Source organism: Panthera leo, chromosome D1, assembly GCF_018350215.1.
Source record: "Panthera leo isolate Ple1 chromosome D1, P.leo_Ple1_pat1.1, whole genome shotgun sequence".
Taxonomy (NCBI): Eukaryota; Metazoa; Chordata; class Mammalia; order Carnivora; family Felidae; genus Panthera; species Panthera leo.
In genome coordinates, this window is record NC_056688.1 from 114,389,536 (window position 1) to 114,416,371 (window position 26,836).

A 26,836-nucleotide genomic window follows, 5' to 3' on the forward strand; every position below is an offset into this window, starting at 1 on the left:
GGGGGAGGCTGCTGGCCCGTGTGGCCCGTCTGCCACCGCCACTTCTGTGCACCGGCTCCGTGGGTTTCCGAATGCACGATCGTCTCGTCTGCCAGTAGAGGTGGTGTGTCCGCGCGTCCGGCCGGCTGCTGCAACAGGACACCGCAGACGGGACGCAGACGGTGCACACTGCTTTCTCACCGCTCTGGAGGCTGGACGCCCACGACTTGGTGTCTGGAGAGGGCCGTCGTCTCCCTGTGTCCTCACGTCACAGAAGGGGGAAGTGGCCCCCTGGGACCTCCTCACCAGGCGCCAGTCCTGTCTTGGGGGCTGCGCGTCATGACCTCGTGACCTGCCAAAGGCCGCACATCCGGACGCCATCACACTGGGGGTCGGGCTTCCACATAGGACCTTGGGGGGCTCGTTCAGTCTGCAGCAGATGGCTTGTCCGCCCTCCCAGTGCCCACGGCCCTCGCACCTCCACGCAAGTGAGAGAGATGTCTGAGAGCAGACCCTGGCCGCTCCTGGCAGGTGCTCGCCCTGGGCCGGGGCAGAGAGGTGGGAGGAGAGGGTGAGGCAGGGCCTGTGGGGAGGGCTCTTCCGCCTGTGTTGCAGGGCCCCAGGTGGTGAGCTGGGGCGTGGACACGGCGCGTGTCACTGCGGGGCCCCCAGGAACATTTCCACGTCGGGTCCAGCTCAGAGTGCTCAGGGTTCCGGAGGGAGAAGGCCCAGCTGGGGGCGTGGCCAGGAGAGGGGCTTTGGGACAGGAGTGGGGACGTGTGTGCAGAGGCAGGACCGAGGATGCGGGAGGTGGGGGCTTGGGGAATCCTGCTCTCACCTCTGGACGTCCTCCTGCCTCTGCCCTCACACCTGCTCAGGCTGGGTCACGTCCTTCGTGTGCCCAGAACGCCCGGCAGGCCAGAGCCCCTGCAAGGGTCTCCGGATCCTCTCCTACACCCACTCCCCAACCCTGCTCCAGCCACTGCCGGCAAGCCCCGCCCCAGGGCCTTTGCACAGACACTGGCCTCCCTTAGCCTCTCCTCAACGTCCCCTTGTTGAGCCACCTGGCAACTCCCTGCTCCTTCCCACGCCTCCCAGACCCTCTGGACTGACGCGCGTCATCCTTCACCTTCCCACCGTCCTCACGGCAGATGCTGGCTTGCAGGGGAGGGGAGCCTGGCTGTGGTTTCCCCTGCGCCCAGACAGGCATGGAGGGCTCCAGTCCCGGCCTCCGGTCCACTGCGGCCCTGGAGTAAACGAGGATTCCCTCCGGTCACCCACTGTGCGCGAGTGCGGGTGGCGCCCGGCGTTTGGGTGCGCGCAGACCCCAGCCCTTCTGGGCGTCTTCCCTGGTGCTGAGAGCTTATTGTTAGCATGATCTCTTTGATTTTTGCTTTTGAAAATAATCCCCAAACACCTGTTGAAAAACGGTTTGTTTCTGAAGAGCAGTCTTTGTGGGAGGAAAGCTGCAGCTGGTTTTAGGGGAGGCTTGGAGCTCTCGGCGGGGGGCGGGGGGGGGGAGACCTGGGAGCACCACACGGCAGAGCCCCCAAGAGAAGGCACTGGCCCCACGTCTCCTGGAAGACGCTCACCCTGGTGGAGCCCAAACCGTCTTGCTACTAAGCTGTAACGTCCGATGCCTGTTAACCGTGGGCATCAGCAGAGTTAAAGCAGAAGACCTCACGTGTGAAGGGAAAGTGAAAACGTACAGACCTTACGATGAGTCGCTAACTCCGTCGGGTTCACGTGGGTGGGTCGAACACGGCGTGTGGCATTCACGCCTGTGCAGGCAGGGCGGGGTGCGTGCGGCGTGGACTGAGGGGCGTAGGGGAGGAGGGTGAGGCCTGGGCCCTGGGCTGGGTGGGGCTCTGCCCTCAAAGCTGACCCACCTCGAAACTCCACGCCCCATGCCTCCGCGGTTCCCGACCGCAGGCCCCAGACGAGCTGGACGGTCGGGGAGAACGAGGACGTGACCCCCAGGTTACCCAGACTCTGAAGAAAGTCGCTGTGGCACAGGGGTCGCTCAGCTCTTGTGGGCGCCTGCCAGAGCCCCTCACAGGATCGGGCTTGCGGAGAGTCGTCAGAGTGGAACACACACCGGCGGGGTTCTAGAAAAGGCTACAACCTGTCCTGCCCCCGTGCCCCTTGTGAGCCACACGGGACGCCTTCGGGGGTAGAGCCGGGTTCCCTCGACAGTGACACGCAGGCCTCAGCCGGGTTGCAGAAGCCGGCCTGGGATCCAGGCGGGATCACGGTGCCGGGCAAGTGGTGAGGGTGCCAGGAGATGACTGAGGCATCGGGACCCCTCAGGCGGGGAGGGAGGCACAGGAGGCCCTGCATTGGGGCTGGACGGGGGACTTGGATCGAGATGGGGGCAGAGTGTCCAGGGGTTGAGGCAGCACCCAGCGGTCACGGGGCCTCCGTGGGCACAGTCTGGGAGGAGCGGGACCCAGCCCTCATCCCTCAGTGACCCAGATTATGGAGACATTCTTCCCCTTGACCTCGCAGGGAGAAACGGGGCAAGGCGGAGAGCGGCTTGCCCAGGCAGAGAGTGCAACCGATGCGCGGCCCCAGGGTGGCGCTGAGGGGGAGGTGTCCGAGCCGTCACCCCTGTCCGTGGGGACGCAGTGCCGGTGCCGGCCTCTCGCGGGAGAGCCCTTCGAGGAGTCAGCTCCGAGCCGGGGATGGCCAGTGTGGCTCGGCCACCCGCAGTGAGCAGACGCAGACCTCCACGGGAGTGTCCCCGCTGGCTCTCGGGCAGGCTCTGCGATGAGGCCACAGCGGCCCCCGAGGGAAGGGGAAAGACTCCCTCTGAGGCCGATAGCCCTCGCTGAGAGGGACCACCTCCTTCCAGGAACACGGCCAGTGAGGTTTGTTGGGACCATCCCACTGAAAACAGCCCCGAGACGCTAATAGCGTACGTTTAAAAGTTCTTTCTGAAGGTTTTGAAAATAGGAAAGTGGAAAGGGGGACCCCAGAGAGATGCTTCCAGCAAGTGAGTATTTCAGGCAGCACCGTGGGGTTGGAGGGTGGGAGCCACAGTAAACGGAGGGGCGTGCTGTGTTCATGGATCGAAATAGTATGTGAAGGTGTTAGTTTCCCTCGAGGTAACTTACCTGAGCCTGATGCCCCCCCCCCCCCCGCCCACAAGTCCCGCCTCTTGGTGGTGGTGAAACTTGGGAGGTTGATTCTAAGCATGTGGGAGTCCCAACGGCTAAGGAGAGTCAAGGCGTTCTTGTAAAAGAAACAACAGGGTGTGAAGACAGTAAGGACTGCTGTCTGCACTTAGATGACAGACGGAGAGTCCAGTGGGACAGAACAGAGACCGGAGCGCAGGTGACAGCACAGCAAGGCACAGAGGGGCTTCTGGTACCTTGTGCTGGCACAGTTAGCCAGATGCGAAATGAGGGGAATTAGGCCCCTGCTCTGGGCCACGTTCAGTCCATTCTGGGGGGACTCGGAACGTAATTCAACATGTAAAGGCAGGAAGATGCTGGAAAGATGGCAGAGAGGCCCTGTGAAGGGAGAGCCCGCCTCCCCACCTGGACAACATCTGCACAGGCAGAACCCATCCCATGGAGCCGTTTTGAACCCTGAACCCATTTTGAACCCTGCAACATTCAGGGGAATTCCTAGAAAGCACGTCACAGTCCATTTCAGCGGATGTCAGGACAGCAGCAGCTACCCACCTGACCCCCGGCCCCAGGCAAGCGGTCACGTGTTCTGGAAACAGCCTGTATAGGACCTGCGGGAGCCAGGGTGGCCAAGAAGGACCCTGCCCTCCAAATCCTGGGGATCTGTGCTCTGACGGCTGTTTGCTGCTTCTGACCACAGAGGTGCAGACGGCCAGGGAGCCACTGCTGTTGTTCCCCCTCAGCCCCCTCCCCCCGCCGCCATTGTCACAGCCCCCTCCCCCCATCAGCTAAAGTGACTTCCCAAGGATTTAAAGGGCTAGTGCCCTTCCCCTCTTCATTCTTCTCTTTTTCCCTTTCTGGGAACCAGACACTGAAGACTGAGACATTCAAAACAACTGCAAATAAGGGGAAAATTAGAACATGACCTGGGATGCCCAGGAAAAGGCTAGGAAAAGACCTGAGCAGACATTACATTTACAGGTTGGTCTGATCCTTGGCACAGGACAGTGTGTAACAATAATTTTAAAAATAACATAAAATAAAAGCAACACAAACTGCCAACCTGGGGAAGGGGGAGAATTTGATTTCCAGGGTTACCACATTCTTCAGTTCAAATGTCCAGTGTTCAATAAAAAACTCATAATGCATACAAAGAAAGCACAAAGTATGGTTTATAAAAAGGAAGAATAAATCAATGAAACTCTCTCTGAAAAGACCCAATAGCAGATGCACTAGATGAAGACTTTAAAACAACTGACAGAAGTTGTGGAGAAAGTCAAGAAAACCATGCGTGAACAAAATGGAAATACAAATACAAACCTAAAAAGAAACGAAACAAATTCTGGAGGTAAAAAGCACAATAACTGAAATGAAAAATTCACCTGAGGGGGTCCAAGACAAAATTGTGCAGGCAGAAGAAAAAAAATAGTGAACTTGAAGATAGGACAAAGAAAATGGTCAAGTCCAAGGAAGAGAAAGAAAAAATCAAAGTGAACAGAGCCTAAGGGATCTGTGGGACACCAGCAAGCGGACCAACACACCCGCTGTGGGAGTCCCAGAAGGCGAAGAGAGAGAGAAAGGGGCAAAGAGAATATTCGGAGAAGTAACGCCTGGGAGCCTCCCAGGCATTTTTTGACATGAATATAAACTTCCAGGAAGCTCAACAAACGTTGTAATCAAACTTCCAGACCCAAAGACAAGGAATTTGAAAGCAGGAGGAGATGGGGGCCTGGGTGGCTCAGTGGGTTGAGCGTCCGACTTCAGCTCAGGGCATGATCTCACGGTTCGTGGGTTCGAGCCCCACGTTGGGCCCTGTGCTGACAGCTCAGAACCTGGAGCCTGCTTCGGATTCTGTGTCTCCCTCTCTCTCTGCCCCTCCCCGGTTCATGTTCTGTCTCTCTGTCTCAAAAATAAATAAACATTAAAAAAAAATCTTTTTTTAAAGAAAGACAAATCAGCAATCCAACTTTACAGCATAAGGAACCAGAAAAGGGAGAAGTAAGTAGCCAGAGCTAGCAGAAGGGAAAAAATCATGAAGATGAGAGCCGGGCTTAACAAAACAGAGAAACAGTAGGAAAAAAATCAAGACCAAAACTTGGTTCTTTGTAAAGATCAACAAATTTGGCAAACCTTTAGTTTTGTGGACTAAGAAAAAGAGGGAAGACACAAATACTAAAATCATATTGAAAGAGGGACATTACTGCCGATTCTACAGAAATAACAATGGTTATAAGAGAGTACTATGAACAATTACATGCCAAAAAAAATGGATAACTAAGATGAAATGGGCAAATTTCTAGAAACACAGAACCTACCGAGACCCCATCGCTATGTTTTTAGTTAACTGTATGCTAACTAACTGGAATTTAAGTTAAAACCTTAAAAAAAAAAAAAAAAAAAGCTACCAAGATTAATCAGGAGGAAATGGGAAATCCTAATAGATTTAGAAGTAGTGAGGAGATTGAACCAGTGATCAAAACTCTCCCAACAAAGAGAAGCCATGGACCTGATGGCTTCACTGGTGAATTCTACCAAACATTTGGAGAACTAACCCCAGTCTTTCTTAAACTTTTCCAAAAAACTGGGGTGCCTGGGTGGCTCCGTTAGTTGAGCGTCAGACTTTGGCTCAGGTCATGATCTCACGTTTCATGAGTTCAAGCCCCACGTTGGGGTTTGTGCTGACAGCTCAGAGCCTGGAGCCTGCTTCGGATTCTGTGCCTCCCTCTCTCTCTGTCCCTTCCCTGCTCATGCTCTGTCTCTCTCCATCTCTCAAAAGCGAATGAATGTTAAAAAAGAAAAAAAAGGTTTTTTTTTTAAACTTTTTCAAGAAACCTATGAAGAGGAGGAAATACTTCCTAACTTGTTCTGTGACGCTGCATTGCCCTGACATCAAAGTCAGACAAAGACACTGTAGGGAAAGAGAGCCCCAGACCAGTAGCCACATGAGCAATGGTGCAGAAACGCCCAACAAAATACTAGCAAACTGACTCAGAAGTTGTTAGAAAATCATATGCCATGACCACGTGAGGTTTATTCATGGAATGCAAGGATGGTTCCACACACACACCTCAGTGTGATACACCACATCGGCAGAATAAAGCGAGGGAAACACATCATCGTCTCAACTGATGCCGAAGAAACATTTGGCAGAATTCAGTGCCCTTTCATGATAAAGACCTTCGACAAGCCAGAAATACGTGGAAACTACCCAACCTAATAAAAGTCCTAAAACATAAAACTGCCGGGGGCACCTGGTGGCTCAGTCGGTTAAGCGTTAGACTCTTGATCTCGGCTCAGGTCAAGTTTGTGAGATCAAGCCCCATGTGGGCCTCTGTGCTGACAGTGTGGAGCCTGCTTGGGATTCTCCCTCTCTCCCTCCCTTTTTGACCTCCCTGCCTCACGTTCTGTCTTTGTCTCAAATAAGTAAACTACATATACATATACATATATATATATGTATGTATGTATGTATATACGTATGTATATATATGTATATATGTGTATGTACATATATGTATGTGTGTGTATATATATATATATATAAACTGCCAGTTAGTTTACCAGCAAAAATGGATTTATTTGGGACTAGCAGAGACCTGTAATCCTGGAAAAAAAAAAGCTACAGCACAACCAACCATAGGCAAGTCCCCAGAACAGGGGAAAAGGAGGCTTTTCACGGGGGCTTCTCCTTGGCTGGGCAGTGACAGTCTCTCATTGGCTGGGCTGTGATTGTCTCATTGGTTGAGCTCTGACTCATTGGCTGGGCTGTGATTGTCTCATTGGTTGAGCTCTGACTCTCATTGGCTGGGCTGTGACCATCTCTCATTGGCTGAGCTGTGACCGTCTCTCATTGGCTGGGCTGTGACCGTCTCTCATTGGCTGGGCTGTGATTGTCTCATTGGTAGAGCTCTGACTCTCATTGGCTGGGCTGTTGTCAGTGGAGGAGGAAAATATCGTTCCCCCCCCACCCCCCATGGGCTAGTACCTCTCTTCCTGCTGGATTTGCAATTTATTCTTGGATATGACACCAAAACCATAGGTAACAAAAGAAAAAAATAACCAAATAGTACTTCATAAAAATTTAAAAATTTTGTGCATCCATGGGGCGCCTGGGTGGCTCAGTCGGTTGAGCTCCGACTTCGGCTCAGGTCATGATCTCGCGGTCCGTGAGTTCGAGCCCCGCGTTGGGCTCTGTGCTGACAGCTCAGAGCCTGGAGCCTGCTTCGGATTCTGTGTCCCCCTGTCTCTCTGCCCCTCCCCCACTCATGTTCTGTCTCCCTCTGTCTCAGAAATAAACATTTAAAAAAAATTTTTTTTTAATTTTGTGCATCCAAAGACACTATCCACAGAGTAAAAAAGTCAGTGCACATAATGGGTGAACATATATGCAAACGATACATCTGACAAAGGATTAAAATCCAGAAAATACAGAGAACTTCTTAAAGTCAACAGCAAAAAAGTCCTAGCAATCCAATTAAAAACAAGGGGGCAAAGGAATAAACATTTCTCCAAAGATGACATACAGGTAGCCAACAAACACATGAAAAGATGCTCCACATCACCAGTTGTCAGGAAAACGCAAATTAAACCCACCGGGAGATACTGGTTCATATCCACCAGGACGGCTAGGAGTTAGTGACAAGAGCAAGCAAGGTGGTGTAGAAAAATCGGCACCCCCACACCTCGTACCTTACTGGGAACGTAAATTCGTTCAGTCGCGTGGAAAACAGTATGGCCGTCCCTGAGAAAATTAAACTTAGAGCTGCCACACGATCCAGCAATTTGACCTCTGAGTGTAGCCCAAAGGAGGTGAAAGCAGGGTCCTGAGGAGAGACCCGTGTCCGAGCCGCATTCTCCACAGTAGCTAAAATGTGGAAGCCACCCACGCGGCCACGGATAAACAAAATCTGATACGTACACACAGCGGAATGGTGCTCAGTCATAGAAGAAGGGAGATGCTGACACCTGCGACAGCGTGGATGAAACTGCAGGACGGATACTGGGTGAATAAGCCAGTCGCGAGAAGGCAAGTAGGGTGGGATTCTACCCGTGTGAGTTACCTGGTGTCGTGGAAGCCGTAGAGACAGAGGGTAGACGGCGGTTGCCTGGGGCGGGGGGCAGGGCCAGTGGAGAGCTACTGCCTCCTGGGTATAGGGTCTCTCGGTTCCTACAAGGTTAAAAGGATCATGGGGATGGATGGTGGGGATGAGGGACAGGTGAGTGTATTTAATACCACCCAACCGTGTACTCAAAAATGGTTAAGACGGTAAATTTCATGTTATGTATATTTCATCCCAGCTTAAAAAATTTTTTAGGTGGGAGGCAAAATTGTCACGCTTCTAGAAAATAATCCAGGAGACCATATTTCTGATCCCAAGGCGGGGAAAGTTGCGTGAAATAGGGCCAAGAAGCACCAGCCTGAAAAAAGATACTGGCGACTTTGACGCACTAAAATTGTGAGCTCGTGCATCCCGTGTGTGGGTTTCTGAGAGGCGACGGTGTGGTGTGGTTTCTCTGCCTGTTGGTTAGGTCCCGCACGGGGCCTGGTGAGATGCCAGCCTTCTGAGTCCCGGCTTGTTGAAAATGCCGTGTTTTCATTATCGCTTTTAGATGAGAGTTTACTCGCGTGTGGAGTCCAGCGTTCAAAGGCAGTTTCCGTCGTGCTGGTCCCGGTGCTGGTCCCGGTCTCCCTGGGGGGCGAGCACACGGTCTTGTCCTTCCAGCAGCTCTGAGCTTTTCTCTTTGCCTCGGGACCCTCAGACCTCACCACCTGGCCTCTTCTTTCCCGTTCCCGGCACCCCCTGAGTGCCTTCAGTTCGGAAAGGTCATCGTCATCACATGTCTGTCCAAGTACTGCCCTGTGGCCATGGCCCCCTCTCACCACGGTGCGTCCCCCAAAACCTTTTGCCCAGGACGTCTGTCGGTTTCACTTTCTTGTTTTCAGCTCTTCTATTTTAAAATGTCTTTCTATCTCTGTCGTGGTTTTTCTGTCTGTGGGGGAAGACATGCCCACTTTTCCATCTGGAAACCAGAAATCCCTTTTCAAAAATATTTAAAGTTTAAGCAACAGTGTTTTGTCTTTATGCGCTGTGTTGGTTTTTATAGCTACCTCCTCCAGGGCCACGGTGGAGCTCTGTGGCTGACGGTGTGGACTCTGGAGTCAGATCTCCTGGACTGAGCCTGGCTTTCACCCTTACTGAAGCGAGTGTTTCCATTGCTGCGTGCCTCAGTTTCCCCACCTGTAAAGCGGGAGAAATAATGGCTCACGCTGCATCGGGTGCCACACCGCAGGAACTGCACTTCATGTACACGAGCTCTTGTCCACGGCAAGAGATGCTCATGTTCCCGGTCCCTTAGGAACATGTTTAAATTAGGTAAGAAGTACGTCTGTTTAAGGAAGAGAGTGTACCGTGGGAATGACAGGCGTTTAAGGAATGCTGTTGTTTTGCACGTGGGTTAACAAAGACTCAGGAAATCAGACCAGAAGTTCAGGGTAAGCTTTCAGAAGTTGGTCCCAGGAGTGGGCAGCAGGCCTCATTTGCTGCACGAGCCGTCTCCGGCCGGCCAGGGCCCAGGGTGACCTGCCCTGGATGGACCTCTTGAGGTGGTAGGAAAGGCCATCAGTGGCCTTAAGAGAGCCCAGGCCCTTCTCCCTGGGCCCCAAGCCCCACCTTCCCCTGGCGTGGGGGGCAGGGGTGGGGGCATGGGAGCCACACTGAGTGCAGAGGCAGGTCATGTGACTCAGGGAGGGGGAGAGACCCTCCCACTCAGCCCCCACCAGCAGCTCCCTTTGCCTCCCCAGGTGGCAATACCCCCTGAAACCAGCTCTGCCCACTTGGGGGTCTTTCTCGTCCTTCTGGCCCAGGTAAGTGGGGCGCCTTCTGTGTCTGGTTAGCACGTCTCCTGTCTGCGCACCCCACCTGCTCCCCCGTCCTTCCCACACCCACCATGTGCACATAGAGCTCTCTGGGTAGAGCGGCAGAAAAGAAGGCAGAGATCCCTGCCCCCTGCCCCCGCCTCCCTGGTGAGATGAGAAAAGAAGGGCCCTCGTAGAGCAAGTCGAGGTGGGACAGGTGCCTTGAAGAAAACACACCGAGTGAGACCCGGGCCGGGGCCAGGCCCTGCAGCAACCAGCAGCTGCCTTAGGGGTCTGGGCAGCATGGAGCACCCCTCTTCTGTGTGCACCCAGCCCACGAGGCAGCTACTGCCTGCGCTGACACGGCCCTGGGCTGCGTCCATGCTGCCAGCGGGTTTTCCAGTCTTCCGACACCAGTGAAACAGTCTCCTTATAAATCCCGTGTGTTTGAAATGATGACTCACGCCAATTCCCCACAGCCCAAGACTGACCCTGAGGGGCCTCCTTGCCCCTCACCCACCTGTCCCTCCCAGCGGGTCTGGCATGAGCCCTGGGGGTGCTATACAGCCTGAGGGGCCCTGCCTGGCCCACGGACACACGGAGGGGGGCACTCAGTTGGCGGAAAAGACTCCAGGGCCAAGACATGTACACAATGCTCAGCGTTTATTTGCAAGATCGGGGCGGAGTGAGCAGAGGGAGCTCCGACGCCCCCCACCCCTGCCCGGGGCCCTCCTGTCGGCCATGGTAACCCCACGCCTGGGTCCAGACATGGGCCTGCCTGACACCGCTCCCTGGAGGCTGCCGGCCTGGCCTTGCCTGGACGGGCCTCAGCCTGAATTCTGCTGCAGGAGGTAGCCAGCAGGAATCTGTTCCCCGGGGCTTTGAGGAGCAGCGGGGGGGCAGGAGGGGGGCACGCCGGCCCACAGTGCGGAGAGCAGCATGGCAGCTGATGCGCACTTTGCTATGGGGCACACCTCTGACACCAAGAAGGGGGCGAGTCCGGACGGAGCAGGCGCTTGTGTCTCAAATGAGGGGTCGGCCCTGATGGCCAAGCAGGTGGCCAAGACGTGCTGAAGGGGCTCTGAGGGCGAGGCCCCCTCCTGGAGCCCCCCTCGGGCAGGCCGTCATGGCACCATCACCTCCAGGGCGCAGGTGTTGCGAGGGCACGGGTGGAGGGTGTGTTCGGAGTCCTGCAGCAGGCTGGCCCGGCTATCCGCGGTTGGGTAGTGAGTGTTCTGGCTCCAGAGGGGGAGGGAGGGAGCTTGTGGGATGGGGTCAGAATGGCAACAGCCAGTGGTGGACCCCTAGATCGAGAAGATGGGGGTGCTGTCCTCGGGAGCCTCGGGAGCAGGGACGCAGGACGGAGCACAGCTGCACTCGTCCACGTGGGTGTAGGTGTGCTGGACCGCTGTCCCATCGGGACACTGCATGGTCACCACCTCCTCGTGAAGCCTCGTCTCCTGGCAGCAGGTGCACTGACGCTGCATGGCCTGGGCCTCCATGGAGAACCTGCAGATTTGAGTGCCCACCCTCAGGACCCGCCTCGTCCAGCCCCAGCCACCCAGCTCTTGCTTTCTCTGGGGCCTGGAGACGATGGCTCCCGCCCACTCACGGGCAGCCCTGAGCTTGTCCTCGGAGCACTGGGAGCTTCTCTGACCTGACCTGGGACAGTGCTCAGGGTCACCGAGCTCTGACCTTCTCTGGTCAGGCCCCCTCCCTTCTTGGAACCAGCTCATCAAACTAGCTGATGGGGACAAGACCCTCCTCCCTCCAGGAACCACCCCCCCCCCCCCCCCCCCCCCCCCCCCCCCCGGGTCTTGAGCCAACGTTACATCCTTCCTTCTGCTCTCCCGGCCTACTTGCTCCACCTGGCAGAAGCCAGGGAGGTCTGGGGCGGGGAGGGGGCCCTTGGGAGGGGAGCCGGCCTCGCTCACTTGGACACTCCTGGGCATGAGCCCTCGCAGAAGGTGACGTTGACCGGGGCCTGGGTGGCGCAGCCCTGGTGTCTCAGGACCGTCCTGTTGACCCGGACTTGACAGGAGTCTGGGCGGAGGGAGGAAGGGCGGTGGAGGTGCGGGAAGGGCTCTCCCCTGACCTGGGGCCGCTCCTCCCACCCTCGGGAGCCCCGCGCTCGGGGTGGGGTCCTGGGGCTAGAGGCAGCTTGGGGCAGAAATCATTGCATAGAGACTGGGAGGGGCTGGAGGGTGCGGACAGGTAGGCGGGCCTCAGCTTACCCACTTCCTCACAGGAGTAGCAGCAGCCAGTTTTCCTGAGGATGCCCTGCAAGGGTGGGGGAGACAGAGCGGGAGGTGGGGGGCTGGGGGCTGGGCAGGAACTCCCAGGAGTAGGAGCGCGGGCGGGGCCTCTGGGGCCGAGCGTGGGCGGGCTTCCCGGGGGTGGGGCGTGGCCTCCTAGGTGGGGAGTGGGGAATCGGGTGGGCGTGGCCCTGGTTGGGGGCGTGGCCTCCGGGGACGGGCGTGGGCGGGGCCCTTGGGAGGGATCTCCAGGACGCGGGCGCCCCGGGACACACACCTTGCAGCTGGATGGGTCCGGGCAGGGCAGCGGCCTCGGGGTGAGCACGTGGAGCCCGTTCTTGGCGTCGCAGCGGTACTCCGTGCAGTTGTCCACGAGGCTGCTGACCCAGGTCTCGTTGGGCTGCAGAAATGCGATGGGGAGGGTGGAGGCCCCCAGGGGAATGAATTATCTGGTGGGCTGAGAAGGGCTGAAGGGAAGTCTCCCCTGGCGGGGGGGGCGGGGGGGCAGAGACCGAACCCCCTCTTACCTGGACCAGCCGGCCGTCCGGCGTGAGACACGCTGTCTGCACGCACTCCCCACAGCACTGTCCGTCCACCTTCTGGTACTGGAAGCCCTGAGGGACAGGGATGGTTACATCCTCACCCCCAGCCGCCCTCCCCAGCCCTCCTGAACCCCATCCATACCCTAAGGGCCCAGCGACCTCCTTAGCAACCTGCCCAGGGCTGCCACCAGGCAGGCACTACCGGCGTCTGCCCAGGAGGGCGTACCTGGGGGCAGGTGGTGCTGCAGTTGTCCTCCTTACACTGCACCGTTGGGTGCTGGGTGTCCACGGACAGGCAGGTGCATGTGTGGCAGGGAGTGACCGCTGGGAAGGTTGCACCGATCTACAGTGGTTGGGGTGAGGGGAGGCAACATTGAGGGCACTGGTAGGGGCACAGGACCCGGGGCCAAGACCCTTCCTTGCTGCTGGCTGGGCGGCAGGAAGGGAAGGCCTACAGAAAGTGGTTTCTTTGTTCTTCAAATAGAATTCTGCATGTACCCCCTGGCTGAGCATAGACCGGGGCAGAGGCAGGGAAGGCAGGCAGGCTGGAGGGGGCTGGGAGGGCATGGTCCTACCCCAGCCCTCTTGCTGTGATGAGGCTCCTGGGAGACCCTGAACCTAAGCTCTCAGAGGCAGGCATTCAGCCCATGGCCCTCCCAGGCCCTCGGCAGACAGTGCCGCCCCTGTGTCCCCCTCCTTCATGTCTCCACTAGGCTCTACAGGACCCAGAGCCCCATGCTTATCTGCTCTCAAGCAGGAGACTGCAGGCAGGGCTGGGCCTGTCCAGATGAGGGGTGGAGGTCCCCTAGCCGAGGTGCGGAGCCCAGGGCCCCACCCACTGCCCCCTGGCGCAGCAGAGCCCTTACCCCATAGGCGGTGCCATTGTAGGTGCACAGCTTAGGTCCTGGAAGGAAAGGGAGGGCTGAGCACCTGCCCAGGTGTTAGGGGGAAAGTGCTCACCCTCTGCCGCCCGAGCCCCACCCCAGAGAATCCCCAGCACAGCTCACGGCAGCTGAAGGTGGGGCAGCAGTCGCCCTCCTCCTGGGTGGCCACCAGCTCCTCTCCCGGCACACATTTGGGTGGGCTCTGGGGGCAGGTGGTCGTGTTGCAGACTGTGGGAGAGTCGGGGCGCTGTCAGGGGCACCCCTGCAGCTCCCCTTTTCTGGCTGTGCCAGCTCACAGTCTAGGGGAGTTTCTTGCAACAGTCATATTTTTTTCCTGGGGGTTGAATCTTCTAAGTTCCTGCTGGGTCCCCTCGCTGTACCCAGCCACACCAGAAGCCACCAGCCTCATTTTAGGTAGAAAAATGAAGCACCAAGAGGCCCACCAACTGGTCCACCAACTGGCCCCCTCCTCGGCCCTCCTCACCCTGTGGCCAATGGGGGCACGGGGCTCACCGCACAGCGTCTCCAGGCAGCACGGCTTGTCAGCCACAGGCCTGGTCACAGTCACCAGGCCCGCCCGGCTGCACTGCAGGGGCCGGTCCTGGGCTTCGCACAGCACGGGCGTGCACCGCACGGACAGGGAGCCCTCGTGACACAAGCAGTCCTGGCAGTTGCTGACCCACCGCTCCCCGGGCTGGAAGAGACCAGTCAGGGTCCCTGGAGACTCCCAGACGGTGCCCTGGCTCTTGGGCTGCAGCCCTCGGTGTGGTCATGCCAGCCTTTGGCCTCCCGCTCAAGCTGCTGTCTCTGCAGCAGCCCGGGTGACGGATGTGTCGCACACCGGGGGGGCACCCCACGCCAGCCCCCCACAGGGCTGCCTGGGCAGAGCAGGGTGCCCTGAGATGGGGCTTTCCCTCCCATTGCTCAGGCGAGGGGGCAGGTAGCTGGGGGGCAGAATACTCACAGATTTGGGAAACCCGTCTGGTCCCACACAGCCTGCAAGGGGAGAAGGAAGGGGAAGATCACTGGGGGTGCTGGGTTCCAGACCCAGTGGGCAGAGACCACAGGCCCTGGGACATGTCCTTGCAGGCCTGGCTGCCCCCACCCCCAGCAGAGGCCTCTTCTTCCCGCTGGGGACACAATTCCCTGGGGAACTCGGTGTCACGGCCATACTGCGCCCTCTGTGGAGTGAGCACCCAGGAGGGACGGTCCTGGACTGGCGTCTTGCCACCCCAGAGCTCCCCCTGCAGCCCTGTAGCTCAGGTCAGGGCAGCCACGGCGGGTGCTTACCGCACTCGCGCACGCAGACGTTTGTGTGCGTGTTGAAGAGGGTGTGTCCATCCGGGCAGAAGCAGCCTTCCGCCAGCCCCTTGCCCACCTCGCTCTGGTGCCTGCAAGGAGAGGAGGGCATTTCTAGGACCCTTGATCCACATGAGTGCAGTCCTAGGGGCGAGGGCCGAGGGCAGGGCGGGCTACTGGGGTTGGCCAGCTGCCCGGGGCCACTCGGGAGCGAAGGCTCAGAGATCGGGGTGGGGGAAGGGAGCCCCAGGCCCTTTGGTGCCCCTGGACCTCGCAGGCAGGCTTTACCTGGAGTCGCAGGACGCAGGCTGTGCGGGGCCACACGGCTGGTACACCTTGCCGGACGGACAGGTGAAATCTGGGGACAGAGACAGGTGTCAGGTGGGCCAAGGAGGCCAGAGCCCCCAGGGGCCGCCCCGACTCACTGCACAGCCCGCCGGTGGCGTTGCGCCAGCTGCTGCACACGCCCTGGGCACGGCAGAGTGCTGCGTAGGCCTCCAGGCTCTCGCAGGGCGCCTGGCGGTCGGCTCGGCAGCCATCACTGACGCAGGAGCTGAAGAACGGGCCCGGCGGGATGAGGCCGTGGCACTCTGCGAAGACCCTGTGGGCAGGGGCGGTCAGAGGCCGGGGCAGAGAGTAGGTCCCTGTCCCAGGACCACCAAACCCAGAGGAGAGACTCACGGGCTCAGCAACAGCTCGCAGAGAGGTGCTGGGGGGCATGGGGAGGAGGTGGGCGTGGCGGGTACCGGGGGCTGGGGGGTGGGTGCCCCGCAGTCCTCCCTGCTGCTCTCTTGGACCAGCCAGGTATGGGCCATGTCTTGGCAGGTGGGGGCGGTGGTGCCGTCTGGCCGGCGGCAGTCGTCTGTCTGGCTGTTGGTGCAGGTGCCTGGGGAGGCGGGGCAGCAGGGTCACGGTCTTGTCCTTGCCCCTCTCCCCACCTGTGCTGAGGCGGCTGTGGCCCCCACTCACCGCACTGGCCCTCCGTGTTGTGGCTGAAGTGGGTGTAGGGCAGCCGGACCTGGAAGACGTGTCCGTCGAAGCTGATGCTGACATTAAGGGCAGGAATGTCCATGCCCATCGTGGTGGTGCCTGTCACGGACACACTCATGCCGTTCTTTGCAAAGCCCGGGCTCACTTGCTTTCGGTCAAACAATATCTGAGGACATATCGGGGGTGGGGGTGGGGGATCCATGATCGGGTGGTGGGGCAGCAGGGCCTGCCTTGGAGGCTCTCCCTCCCGGGTGCTGGGGCCCCAAGTCCTTGGGGGCGTCCCAGCTGGCTGCGTTCGGGCCCCCGGGGCGTCATGGCACGCCCTTTGCCCTTCCAGAGGCCCCTCCGGGGGCTGACCTCCAGGCCTGCAGGCCTTCCCCGGTGATGCAGGGCAGGGCCACTCACCAGGGGCTCCTCCTGCCCGTTGGCGCCGGTGCTGGTGGTGAGGATGACCTCCGTGGACTTATAGCGGGCGCTGAGGGCGCGGGGACACTGGGCAGTGGCTGAGGTGGCCCCACAGTAGTAGTTGTGCATGTAGATGCTGAGGTTCCCGTGGCGCGGGCGGATCTCCCGCATGAGCACGTGGGTGCAGTTGTCCACGAAGGAGTAGGAGGTGCCGTCAAAGGTGTTGTAGTGAGAGTTACCCCAGCCGCTGCACAAGCCTGCGGGACATGGGCAGTCCCCTCACCCCAAAAGTGCCACCTGGGGGAGCCACTCAACTGCCCTGGGCCTTGGCTGCCTCTTTTTTAAATTTTTTTTTAATGTTTATTGATTATTGACAGACAGAGAGAGACAGAACCTGAGCAGGGGAGGGGCAGAGAGAGGGGGAGACCCAGAATCCGAAGCAGGCTCCAGGCTCTGAGATGTTCAGCACAGAGCCCGACGCGGGGCTCGAACTCACAAACCGCGAGATCATGACCTGAGCCGAAGTCGGACACTCAACCGACTGAGCCCCGCAGGTGCCCCTCGGCTGCCTTTTTTATAAAATGGGCGAGTAGGCTGGATGGTGGCCCTGAAGGATAAGGACATGTCCCCAGAGCCTGAGAATGGACCCTTGTTTGGGGAAAGGGTCTTCATGTCAGTGATTACGTTAAGGATCTAGAGGATACCGTCCCGGATTACCAGGGTCGCTCTAGCCCGGTGATAAGTGTCCTTGTAAAGAAAGGAGTGGCCACAGGAAGGCCGAGTCACGGCTGGAGGCCCGTGGCCACAAGCCTAGGGATGCCTGGAGCCCCCAAGGCCGACAAGGCAGGGAGGGCCCTCCCTGCAGCCTCAGGCATTCCTGGTGTTGTGACCCAGCGTGCGGTCCTCACTTCTCCCGGAACCTGCCGTCCAGGTGTCCAGGGCCCAGGCCGGAAGTGCTCCCAGACGGCAGCTCCGTGAAAGACGCCCAGAAACCCCGGGGACAACGGCGCGGCTGCTGCTCCCGTGTGCACACCCACCCCCGTTCGGGAGCCCCTTCTATGTGGGGGGGGCTCCCTGCACACCCCCCGGCCCCACCCAGCTTACACTCGCACTCAAAACGGAAGTCACACGGCTCGCTCCCCTGCCACACTCTGACTGGCCGATGCCCGTTCACGCAGCTCACACTGGCCGCTGACTTCCGCTCCAGAAGCACCATGCGGTTGTTGCCTTCACACCGGGCCACCGTGCAGTCCGGCAGGGTCCAGGACTCGTTCACCTGGGAGACAGCGGGGACGGTGCTCACCGGCTGGGGGCCACGAGACCTGCCACGTGGCCCTGCCACGGCCTCAGGTCCCTCGTTGTCCTGGGCCGGCCCCAATCCTTGGCACCTTCCTCCGGCGCTACCCGTGCAGGGGTGAGCGGGGGCCGCCCACAGCCCCAAGCAGGGCAGGGCTCAGCCCCCAGTTGGTTGCCCAACCCCAGGCACACAGCAAAGAAAGGAAGCACAGGCAGGAAGCGCACCTGTCGGGGAGGGACAAGGAGGTCGCAGGGAGGAGCTGCGGAGGAGGGGGACAGGGGGGCCGAGGATGCCGGGGGCGAGGAGGTGGGGCAGGTGCCCTGGAAGCGGTCAATGTCGCAGCGTTGGTTGCAGATGGCAGAGAAGTGGCAGCCCGCACCGTCCGTCTTGTTGTAGACCACATCCCCTGTAGAGGAGAAAATCACCAAGGGGATCACGCCAAGTTTAGCTCAGGAGAAGGGGGGGCTTGGGCGGCACCACCCGAGTCCCAGGAGGCACACGGAGGGGCCCCAGAGACCCAGGCTCTGAGGCCCTGGGTGGACAGTTGGAAGGAACCAGGGGCCTCCTCACTCACCGGGAGAGAAGAGCTGCCCATAAGCCCGGCAGAAGCAGCCGGTGGTGAAGTGCGTGCTGCTGGATGCTGGGGGCCTCGGGGTGGTGACCACGGAGGTGGACGAGGTCCACACCGGGACAGGCAGGGATGTGGAGGCAGCCGCGGAGGGGCCCGGGGCGGTGCTCAGCGGGGAGCTGGCGGCCTCGGTCGTGGGGGGCGGTAGGGAGGCCCTGGTGCCGGACGTGGCCCCGGCGGTGCTGGGCACGGTGCCGGGGAGGCCGGGCGGGGTCTCGGTGCGCCACGTCGGGGACGCACTGACCCGGGTGCTGGGCGGGGAGCGGGAGACAGTGGTGGGCGTGGTGGTGGGCATCGCCGAGGTACGGGAGGTCGATGGGGATGGGGAGGGGGCCACGGTGGTGGCGGTGGTGGTGGTGCAGTGGCTGTAGTCCTCACAGCAGAGCAGTCGCGCGTGGAAGTTGTGGCAGTAGGGCAGGGGCCCCGGCTGCTCGCGGTTGCGGCACACCAGCCCAAAGCTCACGTTGCACTGGACCACCTGCCCCACCTCCTCCAGGGGCGCATCGGGCACCTTCTCTGATCGGCACTCGATGTCCCGGGGCCGGTCACAGAAGACGTGCCCGGCCAAGCGCCAGACCGCGAAGGTCTCGAAGTCCCCGCCGTCGGGGCCCGGTATGGGGTAGTCCTCGTCGAACCAGTCTGTCCACGAGCACCGTGGCCTGCAGCCCGGGGAGGACGAGGGGACCAGCGTGCGCCTGGTGGAGCCGGGCCGCGAGGCTGTGGAGAGCGGTGTGGTCCTGGAGGTGGGCCTGCTGGGCCGGGACCAGGGGGTGGTCCGCCCACTGGAGGTCACCACAGGGACCGTGGTGGGTGCGTGGGCTGAGGTGGGCTTGCTCGTCGTCGTGGGGATGCCCGGAGAGGAGGAGGGGCTGGGGCTGGAGACCCTCTCTGTGATCCTGGCAGAGGGAGGAAGCGTCTGGCCGGTGGCCACAGAGAGTCTCTGGGTGGTCTGGGGGGAGGAGGGACCTGGCTGGGAGGTGGGGACAGTGACCCTCCGGGTGGTTCCAGAAGAAGGGGGAAGGGTCTGGGTGGTCCTGGGGGAGGAAGGAACTGTCTGGGAGGTGGGGACAGTGACCCTCCAGGTGGTTCCAGAAGAAGGAGGGGCCTGGGTGGTCCTGGGGGAAGAAGGAAGGATCTGGGTCGTCCCAGAAGAAGGAGGAAGGGTCTGGGTGGTCCGAGGGGAGGAGGGACCTGGCTGGGAGGTGGGGACAGAGACCCTCTGGGTGGTCCTTTGGGAGGAAGGAAGGATCTGGGTGGTCCCAGAGGAAATAGAAAGGCTCTGGGTGGTCCCAGGGGAAGTAAAAAGGGTCTGGGTGCTCCCAGGGGAAGAAGGAATTGTCTGCGTGGTCCCAGGGGAAGGAGGAAGGGTCTGGGTGGTCCCAGAGGAAGAAGGAAGGGTCTGGGTGGTCCCAGGGGAGGTAAAAAGGGTGTGGGTGGTCCCAGGGGAAGAAGGAAGGGTCTGAGTCATCCCAGAGAAAGGAGGAGGGGTCTGGGTGGTCCCAGGGGAAGTAAAAAGGGTCTGGGTGGTCCCACGGGAAGAAGGAAGGGCCTGGGTGGTCCCAGAGAAAGGAGGAATGGTCTGGGTGGTGGGGACAGTGACCCTCCGGGTGGTGGTAGGGGAAGAGGGGTGCGTGGCCCTCGTCTGCGGTCCAGGAACCTGCGATGACCTTTGTCCTGTGCTGCTGCTGCTGCTGCTGCTGGTGGGCTCAGGGACTGCAGAGCTGGCACAGTGGCTGTAGTCCTCACAGCAGAGCACGCGGATGTGGTAGTTGAGGCAAGTCTGGTCTCCTCTCTGCCAGTTGTTCCTGCAGATGAGTCCGTAGTTGACGTCACATCGTAGCACCTGGCCCAGCTGCTCCAAGGGCACGTCCGGGAAGAGGACGGCCTGGCACTCGATGGCCTCGGGATCCGCGCAGAGCTGGCCGCCCGTGTCCTGGATGTGGTAGTAGGTCTCAATGTCGCCCCCGAAGCGGCCGGGCAGGGGCTGGTCACTGTCCAGCCAGCCCGTCCAGCGGCAGGCGGGCTGGCACGGGGAGGTGGCCGCGGTGTGGCCCGTGCTGGGCGCTGTAGGACTGGGGGTCGTTGGGGACCGGGCGGTGGTACTGGCAGCCAGTGTGGGGGTCGGACCCGGGCTGGTGGCCTGGGGGGTCATCGTAGTGGTGGCCAGGGTGCTGGGACAGTGGCTGTAGTCGTCACAGCAGAGCACGCGGATGTGGTAGTTGAGGCACATCTTGAACCGGCCAACCTGGTCACGATTGTGGCACACCAGACCCTCGTCCAGCCTGCACTGCACCACCTGGCCCAGCTCCTGCAGGGGCACATCGGGCAGCGGCTCGGCCCGACACTCCAGGTCCAGGGGCCGCTTGCAGATGGCTTTGCCGGCCGCCCGGATGTTGGCATACGTCTCAAAGTCCCCACCAGAGGCCCCTGGCACCGGATAGCTCTCGTCTAGCCAGTCCGTCCAGGCACAGCGAGGCTCGCAGGCCGTGGACCCGACTGCTGGTGACGTGGCCGTGGAGGGGCCCGGGGTGGTGCTCAGCGGGGAGCTGGTGGCCTCGGTCGTGAGGGGCGGTAGGGAGGCCCTGGTGCTGGACGTGGCCCCGGCGGTGCTGGGCACGGTGCCCGGGAGGCCGGGCGGGGTCTCGGTGCGCCACGTCGGGGACGCACTGACCCGGGTGCTGGGCGGGGAGCGGGAGACAGTGGTGGGCGTGGTGGTGGGCATCGCCGAGGTACGGGAGGTCGATGGGGATGGGGAGGGGGCCACGGTGGTGGCGGTGGTGGTGGTGCAGTGGCTGTAGTCCTCACAGCAGAGCAGTCGCGCGTGGAAGTTGTGGCAGTAGGGCAGGGGCCCCGGCTGCTCGCGGTTGCGGCACACCAGCCCAAAGCTCACGTTGCACTGGACCACCTGCCCCACCTCCTCCAGGGGCGCATCGGGCACCTTCTCTGATCGGCACTCGATGTCCCGGGGCCGGTCACAGAAGACGTGCCCGGCCAAGCGCCAGACCGCGAAGGTCTCGAAGTCCCCGCCGTCGGGGCCCGGTATGGGGTAGTCCTCGTCGAACCAGTCTGTCCACGAGCACCGTGGCCTGCAGCCCGGGGAGGACGAGGGGACCAGCGTGCGCCTGGTGGAGCCGGGCCGCGAGGCTGTGGAGAGCGGTGTGGTCCTGGAGGTGGGCCTGCTGGGCCGGGACCAGGGGGTGGTCCGCCCACTGGAGGTCACCACAGGGACCGTGGTGGGTGCGTGGGCTGAGGTGGGCTTGCTCGTCGTCGTGGGGATGCCCGGAGAGGAGGAGGGGCTGGGGCTGGAGACCCTCTCTGTGATCCTGGCAGAGGGAGGAAGCGTCTGGCCGGTGGCCACAGAGAGTCTCTGGGTGGTCTGGGGGGAGGAGGGACCTGGCTGGGAGGTGGGGACAGTGACCCTCCGGGTGGTCCCAGAAGAAGGGGGAAGGGTCTGGGTGGTCCTGGGGGAGGAAGGAACTGTCTGGGAGGTGGGGACAGTGACCCTCCAGGTGGTTCCAGAAGAAGGAGGGGTCTGGGTGGTCCTGGGGGAAGAAGGAAGGATCTGGGTGGTCCCAGACAAAGGAGGAAGGGTCTGGGTGGTCCAAGGGGAGGAGGGACCTGGCTGGGAGGTGGGGACAGTGACCCTCCAGGTGGTCCCAGAAGAAGGAGGGGCCTGGGTGGTCCTGGGGGAAGAAGGAAGGATCTGGGTCGTCCCAGAAGAAGGAGGAAAGGTCTGGGTGGTCCGAGGGGAGGAGGGACCTGGCTGGGAGGTGGAGACAGAGACCCTCTGGGTGGTCCTTTGGGAGGAAGGAAGGATCTGGGTGGTCCCAGAGGAAACAGAAAGGCTCTGGGTGGTCCCAGGGGAAGTAAAAAGGGTCTGGGTGGTCCCAGGGGAAGAAGGAATTGTCTGCGTGGTCCCAGGGGAAGGAGGAAGGGTCTGGGTGGTCCCAGAGGAGGTAAAAAGGGTGTGGGTGATCCCAGGGGAAGAAGGAAGGGTCTGGGTGGTCCCAGAGGAAGAAGGAAGGTTCTGGGTGGTCCCAGGGGAGGTAAAAAGGGTGTGGATGGTCCCAGGGGAAGTAAAAAGTGTCTGGGTGGTCCCACGGGAAGAAGGAAGTGTCTGGGTGGTCCCAGAGGAAGAAGGAAGGGTCTGGGTGGTCCCAGGGGAGGTAAAAAGGGTGTGGGTGGTCCCAGGGGAAGAAGGAAGGGTCTGGGTGGTCCCAGAGAAAGGAGGAGGGGTCTGGGTGGTCCCAGAGGAAGAAAAAAGGGTCTGGGTGGTCCCAGGGGAAGAAGGAAGGGTCTGGGTGGTCCCAGGGGAAGTAAAAAGGGTCTGGGTGGTCCCACGGGAAGAAGGAAGGGTCTGGGTGGTCCCAGAGAAAGGAGGAACGGTCTGGGTGGTGGGGACAGTGACCCTCCGGGTGGTGGTAGGGGAAGAGGGGTGCGTGGCCCTCGTCTGCGGTCCAGGAACCTGCGATGACCTTTGTCCTGTGCTGCTGCTGCTGCTGCTGCTGCTGCTGGTGGGCTCAGGGACCGCAGAGCTGGCACAGTGGCTGTAGTCCTCACAGCAGAGCACGCGGATGTGGTAGTTGAGGCAAGTCTGGCCTCCTCTCTGCCGGTTGTTCCTGCAGATGAGTCCGTAGTTGACGTCACATCGTAGCACCTGGCCCAGCTGCTCCAAGGGCACGTCCGGGAAGAGGACGGCCTGGCACTCGATGGCCTCGGGATCCGCGCAGAGCTGGCCGCCCGTGTCCTGGATGTGGTAGTAGGTCTCAATGTCGCCCCCGAAGCGGCCGGGCAGGGGCTGGTCACTGTCCAGCCAGCCCGTCCAGCGGCAGGCGGGCTGGCACGGGGAGGTGGCCGCGGTGTGGCCCGTGCTGGGCGCTGTAGGACTGGGGGTCGTTGGGGACCGGGCGGTGGTACTGGCAGCCAGTGTGGGGGTCGGACCCGGGCTGGTGGCCCGGGGGGTCATCGTAGTGGTGGCCAGGGTGCTGGGACAGTGGCTGTAGTCGTCACAGCAGAGCACGCGGATGTGGTAGTTGAGGCACATCTTGAACCGGCCAACCTGGTCACGATTGTGGCACACCAGACCCTCGTCCAGCCTGCACTGCACCACCTGGCCCAGCTCCTGCAGGGGCACATCGGGCAGCGGCTCGGCCCGACACTCCAGGTCCAGGGGCCGCTTGCAGATGGCTTTGCCGGCCGCCCGGATGTTGGCATACGTCTCAAAGTCCCCACCAGAGGCCCCTGGCACCGGATAGCTCTCGTCTAGCCAGTCCGTCCAGGCACAGCGAGGCTCGCAGGCCGTGGACCCGACTGCTGGTGACGTGGCCGTGGAGGGGCCCGGGGTGGTGCTCAGCGGGGAGCTGGTGGCCTCGGTCGTGAGGGGCGGTAGGGAGGCCCTGGTGCTGGACGTGGCCCCGGCGGTGCTGGGCACGGTGCCCGGGAGGCCGGGCGGGGTCTCGGTGCGCCACGTCGGGGACGCACTGACCCGGGTGCTGGGCGGGGAGCGGGAGACAGTGGTGGGCGTGGTGGTGGGCATCGCCGAGGTACGGGAGGTCGATGGGGATGGGGAGGGGGCCACGGTGGTGGCGGTGGTGGTGGTGCAGTGGCTGTAGTCCTCACAGCAGAGCAGTCGCGCGTGGAAGTTGTGGCAGTAGGGCAGGGGCCCCGGCTGCTCGCGGTTGCGGCACACCAGCCCAAAGCTCACGTTGCACTGGACCACCTGCCCCACCTCCTCCAGGGGCGCATCGGGCACCTTCTCTGATCGGCACTCGATGTCCCGGGGCCGGTCACAGAAGACGTGCCCGGCCAAGCGCCAGACCGCGAAGGTCTCGAAGTCCCCGCCGTCGGGGCCCGGTATGGGGTAGTCCTCGTCGAACCAGTCTGTCCACGAGCACCGTGGCCTGCAGCCCGGGGAGGACGAGGGGACCAGCGTGCGCCTGGTGGAGCCGGGCCGCGAGGCTGTGGAGAGCGGTGTGGTCCTGGAGGTGGGCCTGCTGGGCCGGGACCAGGGGGTGGTCCGCCCACTGGAGGTCACCACAGGGACCGTGGTGGGTGCGTGGGCTAAGGTGGGCTTGCTCGTCGTCGTGGGGATGCCCGGAGAGGAGGAGGGGCTGGGGCTGGAGACCCTCTCTGTGATCCTGGCAGAGGGAGGAAGCGTCTGGCCGGTGGCCACAGAGAGTCTCTGGGTGGTCTGGGGGGAGGAGGGACCTGGCTGGGAGGTGGGGACAGTGACCCTCCGGGTGGTCCCAGAAGAAGGGGGAAGGGTCTGGGTGGTCCTGGGGGAGGAAGGAACTGTCTGGGAGGTGGGGACAGTGACCCTCCAGGTGGTTCCAGAAGAAGGAGGGGTCTGGGTGGTCCTGGGGGAAGAAGGAAGGATCTGGGTGGTCCCAGACAAAGGAGGAAGGGTCTGGGTGGTCCGAGGGGAGGAGGGACCTGGCTGGGAGGTGGGGACAGTGACCCTCCAGGTGGTTCCAGAAGAAGGAGGGGTCTGGGTGGTCCTGGGGGAAGAAGGAAGGATCTGGGTGGTCCCAGACAAAGGAGGAAGGGTCTGGGTGGTCCCGGGGGAGGAAGGACCTGTCTGGGAGGTGGGGACAGTGACCATCGGGGTGTTCCTGGGGGAAGAGGTCTGGGACCGGGTTACTGCTGTGGTGGAGGCCCCTGGTCCCCGTGACGTCACAGCCCCAGCGGCAGTGCTGCTGGTGCTGGGAGCCGCGGAGCTGGGGCAGTGGGGGGAGGGCTGGCAGCAGAGCACCCGGACGTTATAGTTGAAGCACATGTTGAACTGGCCCTTCTGGTCCGCGTTCCTACAGACCAGCCCTGTCTGCAGGCTGCAGCTGATCACCTGCCCGATCTGGTCGATGCTGACCTCGGGGTAGCTCTCTGCCCGGCACTGTACGTCCTTGGGCTCCCGGCACAGCTTGCCCCCGGCGGCCCTGATGTTGTCGAAGGTCTCCATGTCCCCGCCCTCCACCCCTGAGGTCGGGAAGTCCACGTCAAACCAGTCTGTCCACTCGCACTGGGGCTGACAGCCCGTCGTGCCCTGGCCGGTGGTGGGCCCGGTTCCCGGGGTTCCCGGCGACGTCTTTGTCGTTGGCGTGGCCGTCTCTGCGGACCGTGGGCTGATGGTGCCGGTGCCGGTTGCGCCCGCTGCTCTTGTGACGGTGGGAGCCGCGTGGGTTGGGGTCGTCCCTGACGCCGGGGTGGATCCCGTCGAGGGGCGCCACGGGGTCCCCCGCGGGCTCGTCCGAGGCCACGGCCCGGCGGTGGTGGTGGACCCTGCGCAGTGGTCGCGGCTACAGCAGAGCACACGGACCCTGTAGTTGTAGCACATCTTGAACAGGCCCGCCTGCTCCTCGTTCCTGCACACCAGGCCGAAGCTGGGGTCGCAGTGCACGCGCTGGCCCAGCTCCGCGGGGCTCCTGCCGGGGAAGATCTCGGCCTGGCACTCGATGTCCTCCGGCTGCTCGCACACGGCCCCTCCCGCCCTCCTGATCTTGTCATACGACTCAACGTCCCCCCCGGCCTCCTCGGACTTGGGGTAGTCCTCATCGAACCACTCTGTCCACCGACACCGGGGCTGACAGGCGGTGGTGGCCGAGGCCGAGGAGCTGCTTAGTGTCCGGGTCCCTGTCGTGGTTGTGGCCCCCGTGGACTGGACGGTGGGGGCCCGCGTGGACTGGACGGTGGGGGCCTCCGTGGACTGGACGGTGGGGGCCGCCGTGGACTGGACGGTGGGGGCCCCCGTGGACTGGACGGTGGGGGCCCGCGTGGACTGGACGGTGGGGGCCGCCGTGGACTGGAAGGTGGGGACCCCCGTGGACTGGACGGTGGGGGCCGCCGTGGACTGGACGGTGGGGGCCGCCGTGGACTGGAAGGTGGGGGCCCCCGTGGACTGGAAGGTGGGGACCCCCGTGGACTGGACGGTGGGGGCCGCCGTGGACTGGAAGGTGGGGGCCAGCGTGGACTGGATGGTGGGGGCCAGCGTGGACTGGATGGTGGGGACCCCCGTGGACTGGATGGTGGGGGCCTCCGTGGACTGGACGGTGGGGGCCGCCGTGGACTGGAAGGTGGGGCCAGACAGGGAGCTGACCGGTGGCTGCTGGGTGGTGGCACCAGGGGAGGTGCCACAGGGCACGTGGTCACAGCAGAGGACTTGCAGCTCGTAGTTATAGCATAGCTGGTGGCTCTGCTCACCGTTGAGGCAAGTCAGCCCCCGGGCCACGTCACACTCCACTTTCTGGCCCAGAAGCTGCAGCGGGATGTGGGGGAATTTCTGTGCCCGGCACTCAATGGCCACTGGGGCTGGGCAGACCTCATGGCCCCTCTGCCTCAGGTTCGCAAACGTCTCAAAGTCTCCACCTGCCAGGCCAGGCTCTGGATGGCTGCTGTCATGCCAGCCGGACCAATAGCACACTTCTCGCACACACACGGTGGAGGAGGTGGGGACTGAGCCTGTGGGCGGGAGGCAGGAACGTCGTCAGCCTCCTCTGCACGCCCGCCAGCCGTGCCCAGGAGGAGAGGTGACCCAGGCCGTCCCTCACGCCCAGGACGCCTGCGCTGACCTGCCG

The 26,836-nt window shown here is 61.7% G+C and overlaps 1 protein-coding gene across 1 annotated transcript in view; it reads right to left on the reverse strand.

Moving 5' to 3' along the window:
* Window positions 1-10,622: 10,622 nt before the first annotated feature.
* MUC5B (mucin 5B, oligomeric mucus/gel-forming) overlaps window positions 10,623-26,836 on the reverse strand; it is a 46,706-nt gene continuing 30,492 nt past the window's right edge. The window contains exons 37-55 of the mRNA XM_042907235.1: window positions 18,216-26,720; window positions 17,866-18,047; window positions 17,449-17,620; window positions 16,345-16,601; window positions 15,919-16,105; window positions 15,631-15,835; window positions 15,375-15,550; window positions 15,238-15,307; window positions 14,941-15,041; window positions 14,615-14,646; window positions 14,164-14,344; window positions 13,774-13,878; window positions 13,633-13,670; window positions 12,993-13,109; window positions 12,752-12,838; window positions 12,502-12,624; window positions 12,204-12,249; window positions 11,904-12,012; window positions 10,623-11,478 (exon numbers count right to left, since the gene is read on the reverse strand). Coding sequence (XP_042763169.1) covers window positions 11,274-11,478; window positions 11,904-12,012; window positions 12,204-12,249; window positions 12,502-12,624; window positions 12,752-12,838; window positions 12,993-13,109; window positions 13,633-13,670; window positions 13,774-13,878; window positions 14,164-14,344; window positions 14,615-14,646; window positions 14,941-15,041; window positions 15,238-15,307; window positions 15,375-15,550; window positions 15,631-15,835; window positions 15,919-16,105; window positions 16,345-16,601; window positions 17,449-17,620; window positions 17,866-18,047; window positions 18,216-26,720 — 10,898 coding nt within the window. The 3' untranslated portion in view covers window positions 10,623-11,273. The remainder of the gene's footprint in view (window positions 11,479-11,903; window positions 12,013-12,203; window positions 12,250-12,501; window positions 12,625-12,751; window positions 12,839-12,992; window positions 13,110-13,632; window positions 13,671-13,773; window positions 13,879-14,163; window positions 14,345-14,614; window positions 14,647-14,940; window positions 15,042-15,237; window positions 15,308-15,374; window positions 15,551-15,630; window positions 15,836-15,918; window positions 16,106-16,344; window positions 16,602-17,448; window positions 17,621-17,865; window positions 18,048-18,215; window positions 26,721-26,836) is intronic.